Source organism: Primulina tabacum, chromosome 6 (genome assembly GCF_025594145.1).
Source record: "Primulina tabacum isolate GXHZ01 chromosome 6, ASM2559414v2, whole genome shotgun sequence".
Taxonomy (NCBI): Eukaryota; Viridiplantae; Streptophyta; class Magnoliopsida; order Lamiales; family Gesneriaceae; genus Primulina; species Primulina tabacum.
The window spans coordinates 6554520-6567769 of NC_134555.1; the positions used below are offsets into that span (position 1 = coordinate 6554520).

General features: G+C 35.6%; 3 protein-coding genes across 6 annotated transcripts; 2 read left to right on the forward strand and 1 right to left on the reverse strand.

Moving 5' to 3' along the window:
* Positions 1–240: 240 nt before the first annotated feature.
* On the reverse strand, positions 241–965 carry LOC142548041 (protein NDR1-like). The gene is given in 2 exon segments (XM_075656406.1): positions 241–727; positions 730–965. Coding segments are annotated over 2 exon segments (627 nt in total). The 5' UTR covers positions 944–965; the 3' UTR covers positions 241–314.
* Positions 966–2807: 1842 nt separating this feature from the next.
* LOC142549024 (polyubiquitin) lies at positions 2808–4833 on the forward strand. Its single transcript, XM_075657746.1, has 2 exons — positions 2808–2964; positions 3498–4833. The coding sequence occupies exon 2, from the start codon at positions 3498–3500 to the stop codon at positions 4641–4643; it is 1146 nt and encodes a 381-aa protein (XP_075513861.1). The 5' UTR covers positions 2808–2964; the 3' UTR covers positions 4644–4833.
* Positions 4834–10918: 6085 nt separating this feature from the next.
* On the forward strand, positions 10919–12949 carry LOC142549025 (protein translation factor SUI1 homolog). Of its 4 annotated transcripts, none has more exons than XM_075657747.1 (5): positions 10919–11054; positions 11926–12019; positions 12171–12376; positions 12462–12515; positions 12651–12949. In XM_075657747.1, the coding sequence occupies exons 2-5, from the start codon at positions 11983–11985 to the stop codon at positions 12693–12695; spliced, it is 342 nt and encodes a 113-aa protein (XP_075513862.1). In that variant the 5' UTR covers positions 10919–11054; positions 11926–11982; the 3' UTR covers positions 12696–12949. The 4 variants fall into 4 exon arrangements, with proteins under 4 accessions (XP_075513862.1, XP_075513864.1, XP_075513865.1 ...); XM_075657749.1 differs by having other exon boundaries at positions 10950–11054; positions 11951–12019; XM_075657750.1 differs by having other exon boundaries at positions 10989–11054; positions 11946–12019.
* The last annotated feature ends 301 nt before the right edge of the window (positions 12950–13250 follow it).

Consider the following 13250-nt stretch of genomic DNA (forward strand, 5'->3'; position numbering starts at 1 on the left):
GTACAAAGATTTCAGTTAATAGTTAAAAAGAATGATATTTTTCTTTAAAACAATATACATTATCGATTTCCAATTTGGAAAAAAATTAAAAGTTATGGAACTATTATATATTTTTCGAAATTAAATAAAGTATCGGACAATGACATTATTATAACTTTTATGAGGTACTCGAGTTTAATAATTTTTTTAAAAAAGAGAGATAATTGGCTAATCAAAAGGTGAAAAAACAATATTCAGACCTAAAAAAATATCATACCAATGTTGAATAAATTATTAACACAAAAATAAAAGTTGATCATTCTACCACAGTAAATTCAAATTAAAATGGTCAAAACAATGGAAATAACCGCGGGTGAAAACCTCGCCCAGCGCCAGCCCCGATCCGGTGCACCGGACTTCAGCTTAATTCCGTTCTCGTTCACTTTCTGCCCTTCTCTGCCGACCGCCACATCGCCCGCCACCTCCAGCTGGTGCCTCTTAGTATACCAAAACATAATCTTGAACTTCACTCTAGTAACCAACCGGACCCCGAAGTTCACAGTTGACCCATTCGAAACCGCTTCGATCGCCGCCTCCCACGGCACCCCAGTAGCTTGCACCAACGCTATGCGGGTAGCTTTCTTCTTGTCACCCTGGTGGAACGCCTCCACCGTGTAATTAGCTATGGAGGAACTCGAGTCCTTCACGCCGTACAAGAACGTCAGGCTAATCTTGTTGTAGCGCACGCTTTCATCCGATTGGCGAGCTGGAGTTGGAAGGAAATGGAGTGGTTGTCGGTGGAATTAGTGGTTCTGTTGAGGGCAGGGACGTAAAATTGCTCGATGGAGCAGGTGGGGTTGGAGGTGCGCATGCTGAGCCACATGAAGAGAGCGGTGAGGCCAGAGGTGAATATGAAGCTGCAGCAGCATCGGCAGCATCCGCCGGCGTCTCTCTGTAAGGCCATGGCCCTGTCCTCAGACCCTGCAATCACAGTTCCTGGACTCAAACCAGCTTGCACTTACTCATCGGACTTCTCCACTTGAGCCGTGGAGAAGTCCGATGAGTAATTGCAAGCTGGTCTGAGTCCAGGAACTGTGATTGCAGGGTCTGAGGACAGGGCCAGGGCCTTACACTCTCCGTCATGCCGGAGGGATGTTTGATTGGGGACGGGGTGGAGAATTTCGCGTGGCACTCCCTTTTTTCTAAAGAAAAGTTGCGTGATTATTTTTATTTTTTCCATGGGACAATGAGACACTGCTTGTACGGACATTGCTTTATATATATATATATATATATATATATATGTGTGTATAGGCAAAAACTTGTGTGAAACAGTTTCACAGGTCGTATTTTTGTGAGACGAATTTCTTATTTGTGCCAACAATGACTTACCATGTTGCAATCTACTAAGATGATCAATACTCCTAAATCTGCTAAAATCAAAATATTCGAGACAAGCAATCCTTGATATTTAAGATTTTCGGACCGAAAAATCACATCTTGAACATCAATTAAAGACACACCCACCCAAACACCACTAAAATTACCATGCACTATTAGCCGCATACCAAAATAAATAGTTGTAATATCCACTTACACCACTGATCTTGGGTGAGAGATACCCATACCAGCAGCAGCACATATAATACCAAATTGTTCTCGAATCACCGTACCAACATTATATTTATCAAAGAGACGAGACAAGCATGCATCGCGAGCTTTCCTAAATGGATCAAGATAGGAAATGACCCGATTTAGCTTAATTGATTTGTTGGGAATCGGACAATGGTGAGGTGATTCACTTTACAAAGCTCTTTCCAATTGGCCCAAACAAGCATGACAAATTCAGTAATAGTAAATTGGTCCTTCAAGATATAAATTACAACGATTTACAGAAAAACAATTTACAAGTTGTGGGTAAATTTCACAGAATTAATGTCATCAGATCTATCATGTACGTTTTTGCACAAAATTTATTGTGTTTATTTTCTCACCAATTAAATATATGGAATGATATTTCTGAATATAAATTTAGCAGTCGATAGTAGACCGACTCTTTTGACTCGTCCAAAAAGCCAACGACTCTTTGTAATTAATGTATTACCAAGTTGTGGGTGGCAAGTGGATTCATAATTGGTCAAAACAAGTAGGGGGAAATATTTATAATAATGAGTAGGTTTCTTGTGAGACGATCTAACGTATCTTTATCTGTGAGATGGTCTCATTTACCGATATTCACAATAAAAAGTAATACTCTAAGCATAAAAAGTAATATTTTTTCATGAATGACCGAAATACGATATCCGTTTCACAAAATACGACCCGTGAGACCGTTTCAAACAAGTTTTTGTCGATAATAATTAGTTTTTTAAAATATAAATTTCAATAATATATAATTATTTAATGACAATTATCCTATATTTAACTTATTATTTCAAATATCATTAATCAATCAATGTAACACAAACACAACAGAATATTAAAAGTGATGTCATAAATGATAAGAAGCGAATAAAATAAGAATAATGATAAAAATACAACCAAAATATTGTACAACGATACTTACAACAATTAAATCGCGCGATTTTGTTAGTATATCGTGATATTTTGCATTAAATTTATCATGAGATATTGATAAATAAAATTTTTATATTAAATTTTGTGTGTTTGTAAAAATTATTATATAAATTTAATTATAAATGTAGCATTAATTGTAAAATAAACATTGATGGTATCACGCCGAAGACAGTTTCGTAGCATTATCCTCCACTCGAAGAAAAGAACAAACGGTGCCGTTGCCGTGTAGGTTCGGAGCACCACACCTCACAATTGACACGCGTCGCTAACTAATTGGACACCGGCTTCCACTCTTGGCCTTTATATACGGCCCCCTCTTTTCCCTATTCTCATATCAAACGCAAGGGCTCTCTTTGATACTCTCAATCGCGAGGCTTCTCTACCAATCGTCCAGCTTTCAATTTTAAGGTAGCGCTTCAGTTTTTGTGTTCTTAATGTTTTTTGGTTTGATGATTTGAGATCTATCTGTTCTGCGATCTATTTTGTGTTGATTCGAAGGGTGATTTCTAGGGTTAGGCGTTGATTTTTTTTTTTTTAAGCAGAGGTTTGATTGTTTTTGTATGGTTGTGTTCTTGAAACGATAAAAATTTCTTATTTTATTTTGTATTGACGTTCGATTTTGCGTCTATGTCACTCGATTAGGTCTTCTCTTCGTCAGGTAACTGATATATGTTATCGTTATGTTCCTTGTTTGTTGATTTTTGGATTTGTAAGTCATATCTCCTGCAGATTCAGCGCCAGATTGTTTTTGGTGCCAATTGATCGTTAATTTCTCTTATCGGATTTGTATCGAAAGTTATTTATAATCTTATACTCGTGTACAAATGATCCATCTGTTTTAATCTTTATGTTAATTATAATAATTCGATTTAGGTTTAAATCATGACGAATTGGTCATGTTATCCTGATTTTTTAAGCTGTTTTTTTTTATTTATTTACAGATGCAGATATTTGTGAAGACCCTCACCGGCAAGACAATCACCCTTGAGGTGGAAAGTTCCGACACCATCGACAACGTCAAAGCGAAGATCCAGGACAAGGAAGGAATTCCCCCAGACCAGCAGAGATTGATCTTCGCTGGAAAACAGCTCGAGGACGGACGCACCCTAGCCGACTATAACATCCAGAAAGAGTCCACCCTACACTTGGTGCTCCGTCTCCGTGGTGGCATGCAAATATTTGTCAAGACCCTCACCGGCAAGACCATAACTCTTGAGGTTGAGAGCTCCGACACCATTGACAATGTCAAAGCTAAAATCCAGGACAAGGAGGGAATCCCCCCAGACCAACAAAGGCTCATCTTCGCCGGAAAGCAGCTGGAGGACGGCCGAACTTTGGCTGACTATAACATTCAGAAGGAATCTACCCTTCACTTGGTTCTAAGGCTCCGTGGTGGTATGCAGATTTTCGTCAAGACACTTACAGGGAAGACCATCACTCTTGAAGTTGAAAGCTCCGACACCATTGACAATGTGAAAGCTAAAATTCAGGACAAGGAGGGAATCCCACCAGACCAGCAGAGGCTGATCTTCGCTGGAAAGCAGCTGGAGGATGGCCGAACATTGGCTGACTACAACATTCAGAAGGAATCGACCCTTCATTTGGTTCTAAGACTCCGTGGTGGCATGCAGATTTTTGTCAAGACGCTTACCGGGAAGACCATCACTCTTGAGGTTGAGAGCTCCGACACCATTGACAATGTGAAAGCTAAAATTCAGGACAAGGAGGGAATTCCACCAGACCAACAGAGGCTGATCTTCGCTGGTAAGCAGCTGGAAGATGGCCGCACACTGGCAGATTACAACATCCAGAAGGAATCAACTTTGCACTTGGTTCTTAGGTTGAGGGGAGGGATGCAGATCTTTGTGAAGACTTTGACCGGAAAAACTATTACTTTGGAGGTGGAGAGCTCAGACACAATAGACAATGTAAAGGCAAAGATTCAAGACAAGGAGGGTATTCCACCAGACCAGCAAAGGTTGATCTTTGCTGGAAAGCAGCTTGAGGATGGAAGGACTCTTGCAGACTACAACATTCAGAAGGAGTCCACCCTTCATCTCGTCCTCCGTCTCCGTGGCGGTTTCTAAGTGGTCCTGCTTTAATTTGTACTGAGTCCGGAGTTTCACCTGGCTTTTCATTTTATTTCAGGAGTATGTCTCGTGTTGTGTTTGATGAACAATAAATTGTTTTTTCTAATGTTTCTGGCGTCTTGTTGAATGTTTAAACAATCACTTGGATTTCGTCCGTTTATCGATAAATCGTTATGTTTTTAGTCTCCACATGATGTGGTTATTCCAAACCGTTTTGTAACTCTAAGGTGTTGATTTCCTATGCTGATATATTAAATTCTGGTGGATTTTCTCGCTTAATCCGTAGCCAATTTGTCCACACGAATTGGATAGAGTCAAAAGATGACAAGTTAATTCAATAAAAGCTACAGAAGCTAAAACATGGGCTGCACAATTTGCTACTTGAGGGGATTGTAGCAGATCCACATTACCAGGGGCCGAGAAGTGGTGCACAAGGAGAGAATCGATAACTTGCTCTGACCACGGTAATTTTATCATATAAGCTCCTGGATTTCCTTAAAATTGTTAAACTTGAAGAAGTCTGTGTGCGGAAGGTGGAATTGAGAGGGAAGATGAGGTTGAGACAACAAGAGCTCAAACAATGTGAATCCTAAGACAAACGCCAAATTAGCATGTGTGATTTATATGTTCCAGTTTTCGACTTTTGAAGGAAAATGAGTTAAAATGGAACATGATAAAAATTACTAGGCTCTTATGTATATAATTAAAGCTCTCATCCCCTGGGATTGGACGCCAGGCAGAGGTTACTACGCAAAAATGAAATTCCCAGAACCCTTCTCTTTTTCTGCTTACTTATTGAGGGGGAAAAATGGAAGAGAAAGACAGCATCGAATCATATTTTTTTATGCCTGGACATGGCAACGGATACTTGTTATATTTCACCAAACATTTTAGACAAGTTAGACACTGCTTGGTGAATTTTTAACTCATGCTACATAAGTATCCTTCTCATCTATCTTTCTAATGTTACTATTCGTCTAGTTTGAATAAATATCTAAGTTGTTATACTCAACCCGTAATTGACAGTTCTTCAATATTACTCTTCGCTATTTCTTTGCAAGGTTGTTTGAGTATATATAATGATATCTTATGGATAGGTCCATTAGGACTAAGCCCAAACCAGATTTGAGACTCTGGCCCATTCAGGCCCAAATATTCTCCTATAAATACCAAGTTCAGCTGTCTAACTCATTCACTCACTATATTATTTTCAGCAGCCCATTCTAACGGTATTCTTCGTGATTTTAGGCTAAAGAAAAATTCCAAGCCCGCCTATGGACTAGTGACACTTGCTGGAGTCTGACTCTAAATTTTCATTGAGTATCATATACAAACATGTTTTTCATCTCTTGTTTTTCATCTCTTATCAATTTCAACTATTCCAATCATTTTGTTCATAATATTATACACTTCATTAAATTCCAAGATTGGATTTTGGGGGCGTTATATTATGTATTATCTATTTGTCCGCATTTTTTAAATTCAAAAACTTATGTGAGACGGTCTCACGGGTCGTATTTTGTGAGACGAATTTCTTATTTATGTCATCCATGAAAAAGTATTACTTTTTATGCTAAAGTATTACTTGTGGATATCGGTAAAGTTGACATGTCTCACAGATAAAAATTCATGAGATCGTATCATAAGAGATTTACTCTTACTTTTTATACTAAGAAAATTATTTTTTATTGTGAATATCGATAGAGTTGACCAGTCTTACAGATAAAGATTCGTGATATCGTCTTACAAAAGACCTACTCTTTACTCAATAGTGACTTAAAAGACAAAGTGCGTTGGTAATTTATAATGTACTTATATATAACAGCCCATGATGTTTAATTAAAGCACTAGTCTTATGCACAGGTTGGGAAATTTTTTTTATCTGGGTGTAGTGTTTTTACAAAAATTTTATTAAATTATAATGTTTTTGTCTGTTTTATTAAATTAATTTATAAATTAAATGGAAATTTACTCCCAAATGTCCCGCTTTTTACATGAGCGGGACATAAATATACAAACCGCTAACACGAGTGAGATAAATAGTTTTTTTATTTACAAAAAGTTTTAATGCTCCGCCTCTGCAACAGTGCCATTGAAAAATAATATAATATATATATGTGTGTGCGCGCACTGGCGGAGCCAGCATAGGCTCAGTGTGGGCTGATGCCTACACTGGGCCAATTTTATATATATACATGTCTAAATTTTTAATTTTTATGTGTTATTATTATATGCTTAGCTGTCTGTACTGATCCAAATTTTTCTTTTACATGTTATTAGTATCCAAGTATACACTTTATAGCCTTCTGTGTGTTTTCTCTTCTCGAGTCACGAACGTCATATATTTTGATTAACAATCATTCCAATTCATTTTAATTACTGTTTCATCTTTCATAATCTCTAAAAAATCCAAAATGTTAACAAATTTTAGGTTCGTTTTTTCATTCAATATTTATCGATCATTCAATTGTTTTATAATTTTATGCTTTTTCCAATCGATAATGAATTCATGCTTATTTTTCGAACGTATATTTTATATTTTATATCATATTTTGTTTTGATTTCGGATTTTGTACACGCTGTTGTTCGTCATTTTTTTGACGTTTTTCCATCAATTATCAATGTTACTGGCTGTGCATAACTTGTGTTCAAACTTTATGACACATTATTTTTAGTTATCGATTAATCATTGTTTTTTTTTTTTGCTTTATTAATTATAATATATTTTTGCCTACACTGAACCAATATCCTGGCTCCGCCCCTGTGCGTGCGTGCGTGCGTGCGTGCGTGTATACATATGTAATTATATTATTTTATATATAACCAAATATTTGTTGTTTTATTTAAAAATTATTTGGTGTAGAGATGATTTTTTTCTTACCCAAAACAATATCAAGAAACTGAATAAGGATGTGTGTAGTACGAAAGGAGCAACACGATTGGTATCGCTTGGGGTAGAGATGATTCAGTGTGATATATCGAAGTTTTCGAAATATTGTATCAAAAATTTTATTGTAAGATTAAAATATACACATATCATATCAAATTTTTCAATACGAAATAAATTTCATATAAATTCTCTTATAAATACCAGGTTTGAGTGTTCATTTGATTCATTCACTATATTATTTTCAGCAGCACCATTAGTTGTTCCCCCGATATATCCTCAGTCTTTGACTTGAGCGTCGGAGAGGTTACGCCAGGACACCCTCCTGGCCCCTTTCTAATGATCTTATTTGTGATTTCAGGCTCAGGATAATTTCAAAACATGCGTCTGGACTAGTGACACTTGCTGGAAGCGGACCCTAAAATTTTCCGTGAGTATCACTTTGGCGCCGTCTGTGGGAAGTTTGAGTTGAGACGTAGAGATGGTAGGCAAGAGAGAGAGCAGAAGAGTTAACCCAGCATCATCGCGTCCTCAAAGGGGACCCGAACAGTCTCATGTTGAAACAAGACATGAACAACCGCGTCTTGAGACGAGGCCGGAACAACCTCGTCAAGAGACAATAGCCGAGCAGTCCCATCATGAGACCAGGGCCGAGCAGACCCGTCCCAATGAGAATGTGGGGAACTTGACCCTGGAACAGTTGGGCCAATTTATCATCCGGACAGTGGATGAGGCCATGAAAAGGAGCCAAGAGTCTGTGTTTGTAGAGGAACATGCCACTCGTCAAGAGCGAGAGGAAAATGTTGAAGCCCACCAGAGCAGAGTTGAAGAGACACAACCCCTCCAAAGTGGAAAGATTAGGGAGATGTGGAAGGAAATACGGATGTTGAGGCAGCAGGTAGGAAGCTGGGCGCCGGTACCCAAGAGAGGAAGTCATTTTTCACTAGCCATCTTGGAAGAAGGGCTTCCTCCAAATTTCCGAAAATCAAATGTAGGAGAATTATGACGGACATACGGACCCCGAATAACACTTGGGAGATTTGAGAATGCGGCTCTGTTGCACCAATATTCGGACGGAGTTAGGTGCATGGTGTTTCTGAGCACGTTGGTGAGGTCAACCCAGCAATGGTTTAATACCCTGCAGCCCAACTCCATACAGTCTTTCGAGGATTTTTCTACCGCTTTCCTGCATCGATTTGCTAGCAGCAAAAGGCACCAGAAAAATTATTTGAGCCTGTTCGTGATGAAACAACAAGAGAATGAAACTTTGTGAGAATTTGTCCAGCGTTTCAACAGTGCGACGTTGGAAATATCAGTAGCCACCCCTGGCCCATCCCAAGCCCAAATGGAAGACAGGCTCATCAAGAACCTATGTATTCTCCTATAAATATCAGGTTTGAGTGTTCAGTTGATTCATTCACTGTATTATTTTCAGCAGCACCCTTAGCTGCTCCCCCCATATATCCTCAGTCTCTGACTTGAGCGTCGGAGGGGCTACGCCAGGACACCCTCCTGGCCCCCTTCTAACGATCTTATTTGTGATTTCAGGCTCATGGTAATTTCAAAATCTGCATCTAGACTAGTGACACTTGCTGGAAACGGACTCTAAAATTTTCCGTGAGTATCACTTTAACCTATATTAAATTCTATATCGTTATTAATTTTATATTTTTATACTCATTTTCACGTTTTAACCTATGAATATATATTTATTCAAAAAAATCCTAAATATATATTTATTCAAATATTGTTTTATTTTACACATATATTATTTATACATATAGGCATAGTTTGGTATACATGATAGGATAAACATGTGATATATAATATAATGATAAGTTAATGATAAATAAAATGTAAAATATTATATTTAATGTTTGGTATGATTTTAATAAGAGTGGTTAAATTTATATATTAGATTGTAATGACAAAATTAACCTTATCATAATAAATTTCATAATTTCACAGTTGTTGGTGAATTCATATCTATTATATGTTCATACGCAGACAGTGCTTGCATTATTTATTTATTTTTACCTAATTTATATATTATATAATATGATAATCGAGCCATTGATTTTGTGAGTCAAGTCAAATATCAATTTTGAAGGTTAATCTAGTGATACTAATAATTTTATTGAGATTTATAAAAATCATTTATATAATTATCTCGAGTTCATTTATATAATTATCATATTATATAATATATATAAATAAATAAAAATATGTATTTAATTTTAATTTCTAGCTACTAGCAGAGATTTATAAAAATTATTTATATAATTATAATCTAATGATACTAATTTAGAACTTGATTATATATTGAGGGCAATTAAGTAATTTGTGGTGTTTTGTATCATTAAATTAAAATTATCACATCTCATAAAAGTGATAATTTATCCTTGTATAAAATTATCTATCACAGACCCATGATATTATCATGGGCTTTCTAAAAATGTATCAAACGTGAGATAAAGATGTTTATTTATCAATCTCTCTTATTCAGTATATCAAACTATACCATAATATAATATACGTACTTCAAATCATATATCTATTACTATCTATTAAGAATCTCTCTAATAGAGACAAAAAAATTGGTCTGTTTTTTGATTTTTCAATTTTGCCCTTATTTTATATCAAAATTACATTTTCGTTTTTATTTATTTTTTACTCTCAAAAAACATTTTTGTTTTTTATTTTTTTTAATTACAACTATTCAAATAACACTTTAGTCCCTCGATAATTTGTTAAACTTCACTTTAGTCTATAGATAATTATAAAAAAACCTGTACACATGAACCGTGTGTGCAAAGTACCTAATATATATAACGTGTCGGGGCTTGTTTTTATTGTTTCCCCGCCTCCTATTTGGACTCTGCAGCATTAAATGTTTATTTTTTTTAAAAAAAATTATGTTATTTTGTTTAAAATTTTAAAATGACGTTATTTTTACAAAGATTTTTTCAAAATACCATAAACTAATAAAAAAACTCCAAATATTGCTCGGAGATAATATATTTAGTATTATATTTTAAATATAAATAATATTTTTTCAAATGTAAAATAATTAGTTTAGTTACGTTTATATATTTAAAAAGAATTTTCTCAAATATTTGATTTAATTATGATTTTTCATATCTAAAATAATATATAAATAAATTTAAAAACTATTTATCAATTTAACTGAGAAAAATATTAAAAATTATATATTTTTAATAAGCTTAATTATTATATATAATAATATAAAGATTCTCAATTATATATATATATATATATATATATATGAAATTGTGGACGTAACACGTTTTATATTTTAAAACTCTGACAAGAAAGTTCGTTTGAGGACATTTGAAAAATCGCGTTACGCTTTCTAATTATTTTTGTCTTGATTTTCTTTTTGTTTTCTTTCTGTTTCTTATTAATTACCGCGAAAGCGCTGACATTTTGTTCCATTCAGACTTATCCGAATTCGAGGGTTCCGCTTTCGATCATAAATCGAACCCTAGTTCTCGGATCGGGTACGCTTTTTCGTTTCAATTTTGTTTCCAATCCAAGATATCGCATCAGATCTCTTCAAGTCATCGTAGTTCTTCGGTGATCCGTTTGATTTTTTATTTTATTTTCTCCACGTTTGTTTTTGTCGAATTGATCGAGCTGTTTGGCTTGTTAGAGCTGTTGCTTTGTTTAATACTCTTTCACACGGATTTGAATTTCGTTGTCTGTGAGTCCTGTTGACATCCGTTGGTTCTGAAATTTTTTTCCTTCTCCGGTTGTTACTTTCTTTTGTTTCTTTGCAATTTCCTTTCATTGTTTTGTAATTTATGATCCTTTTGCTTGTTTTTCTGTGGATTTCCTGCTATTGAAATGTAGGATTTCTGATTCTTGATCATTATTGTTGGCTTGTGAGTACCTGGGATCTCTCTGTCTCTCTATTAATCTCCAGGGCCTAGTCTATTTCCCATTTTCGAGTTGTTCTTTTTTTATGAATTTCATGATATTGCCTGCTTTTGGTTTTCACCTTTATAATTTAGTTCATGATATTGCCTGCTTTTGGTTTTCACCTTTATAATTTAGTTCATGCATTAATTATATACTGAAAGGGAACCCCTAATTGTTATCTTTTATTCTACATTTCTATGTTTTTCACTCTACCGAGATTGTTCGAATGAACAAAGTTGTGCACCATCATACTTTCTAACCCCATATAAATTGGACATGTTCTCATGGAGACCAACATTTTTTGTTGTTTACGAGAAACTAATTATTTGCTCAAAAGTTTGATTTTTTCCACTTTCATTCCTAGTCCTAGACATGATAAACTCTTCTTGTATCGTCACTTGGTTATATCTTCACGTGGCTCATTTTATATTTGCTATGTTATTTAATCAGGTCTGAACACACAATTTTAGTCCAGGATTGTTGCTTTCATCGCATCAACCAAGTTTCATGTCTGATCTTGACATCCAGATACCAACAACCTTCGGTATGTTTTACGGTGCATGTGTTTTGTGAAAACTATTATCTGTATTTTGTTACTTAATCTTGCTTTGAACATGGAGATCTAAATAAACAGTTTGAATGTTGGGAATTGACTAAGGTGGCCGTTTTACTTTATTCATTGACCTAATTTGTAGATGCTTTTGCCGATGCAAATGCGGAGAATTCTGGTGCTGGGTCAAAGGACTACGTTCATATTCGTATACAACAACGTAATGGTCGTAAAAGCCTGACAACTGTGCAAGGACTGAAGAAAGAGTTCAGCTATAACAAAATCCTCAAGGATCTTAAGAAGGAGTTTTGCTGCAATGGAACTGTTGTTCAGGACCCTGAGCTAGGCCAGGTATACACTTTGACAAAGTTGGATGAAATATATAAATTTTCCCTTCCTTTGAATCTGAATTATGATCATGACTTTTTTTGTGAAGGTTATTCAGCTTCAAGGTGATCAACGGAAAAACGTTTCTTCCTTTCTTGTTCAGGTGATTGATGGTTCACCTCTTTCCCCACCCTCGTTACATGTCATAGATGGAACCAAAATAACTTAACATAAACAAGCTTAATTTAAAGGATGTCTATGAATATCTGCCTCATTTTAGTCCATTTATCGCAAACAGGCTGGAATTGTGAAGAAAGAGCACATCAAGATTCATGGTTTCTGAGCTGCTTTATCCATCTTTATATCTTGCTGTTTGCTATCGTGTGCCCGTGCTGTAATACTATTGTCAGTCGCATATATTTCTCTTATACGTGTTGTGTGACGTTAGCAAGATGCTTTTGGTTGCAGTGGATGTGAAAAATAGTGATGCTTGTTATTCAAAGGTCTTTCTGCATTATGTTTTACTACCTTTTTTCCCATGTCTTATTGTGTTTTTCGAACTTAATTTGATGAAAACGGGTGGTGCGAGGTTCTTTATTTTCACGCTTATTACGCTTGGAATTGTCTTAAATGATTAATGTCCATAGCAACTTGATCTGGTGCTGAGGTCAATGGCTGTTATTGATATTTGTGTTCTTGTTACGTACATGCACGTTATGTGACTCAGGTCTGTGATCTATGATGTAAAAATCCTGCTACTTCAACTAGAAAAGTGGTTAGGTGCTAGCTTGATTATGTGATTTAAGGTGTAAACATCCCGCTACTTCAACTAGATACGTGGTTAGGCGCAGGCTTGATTCTGTGATTTAAGATGTATGTAATTTGAAGAACCAAGTTT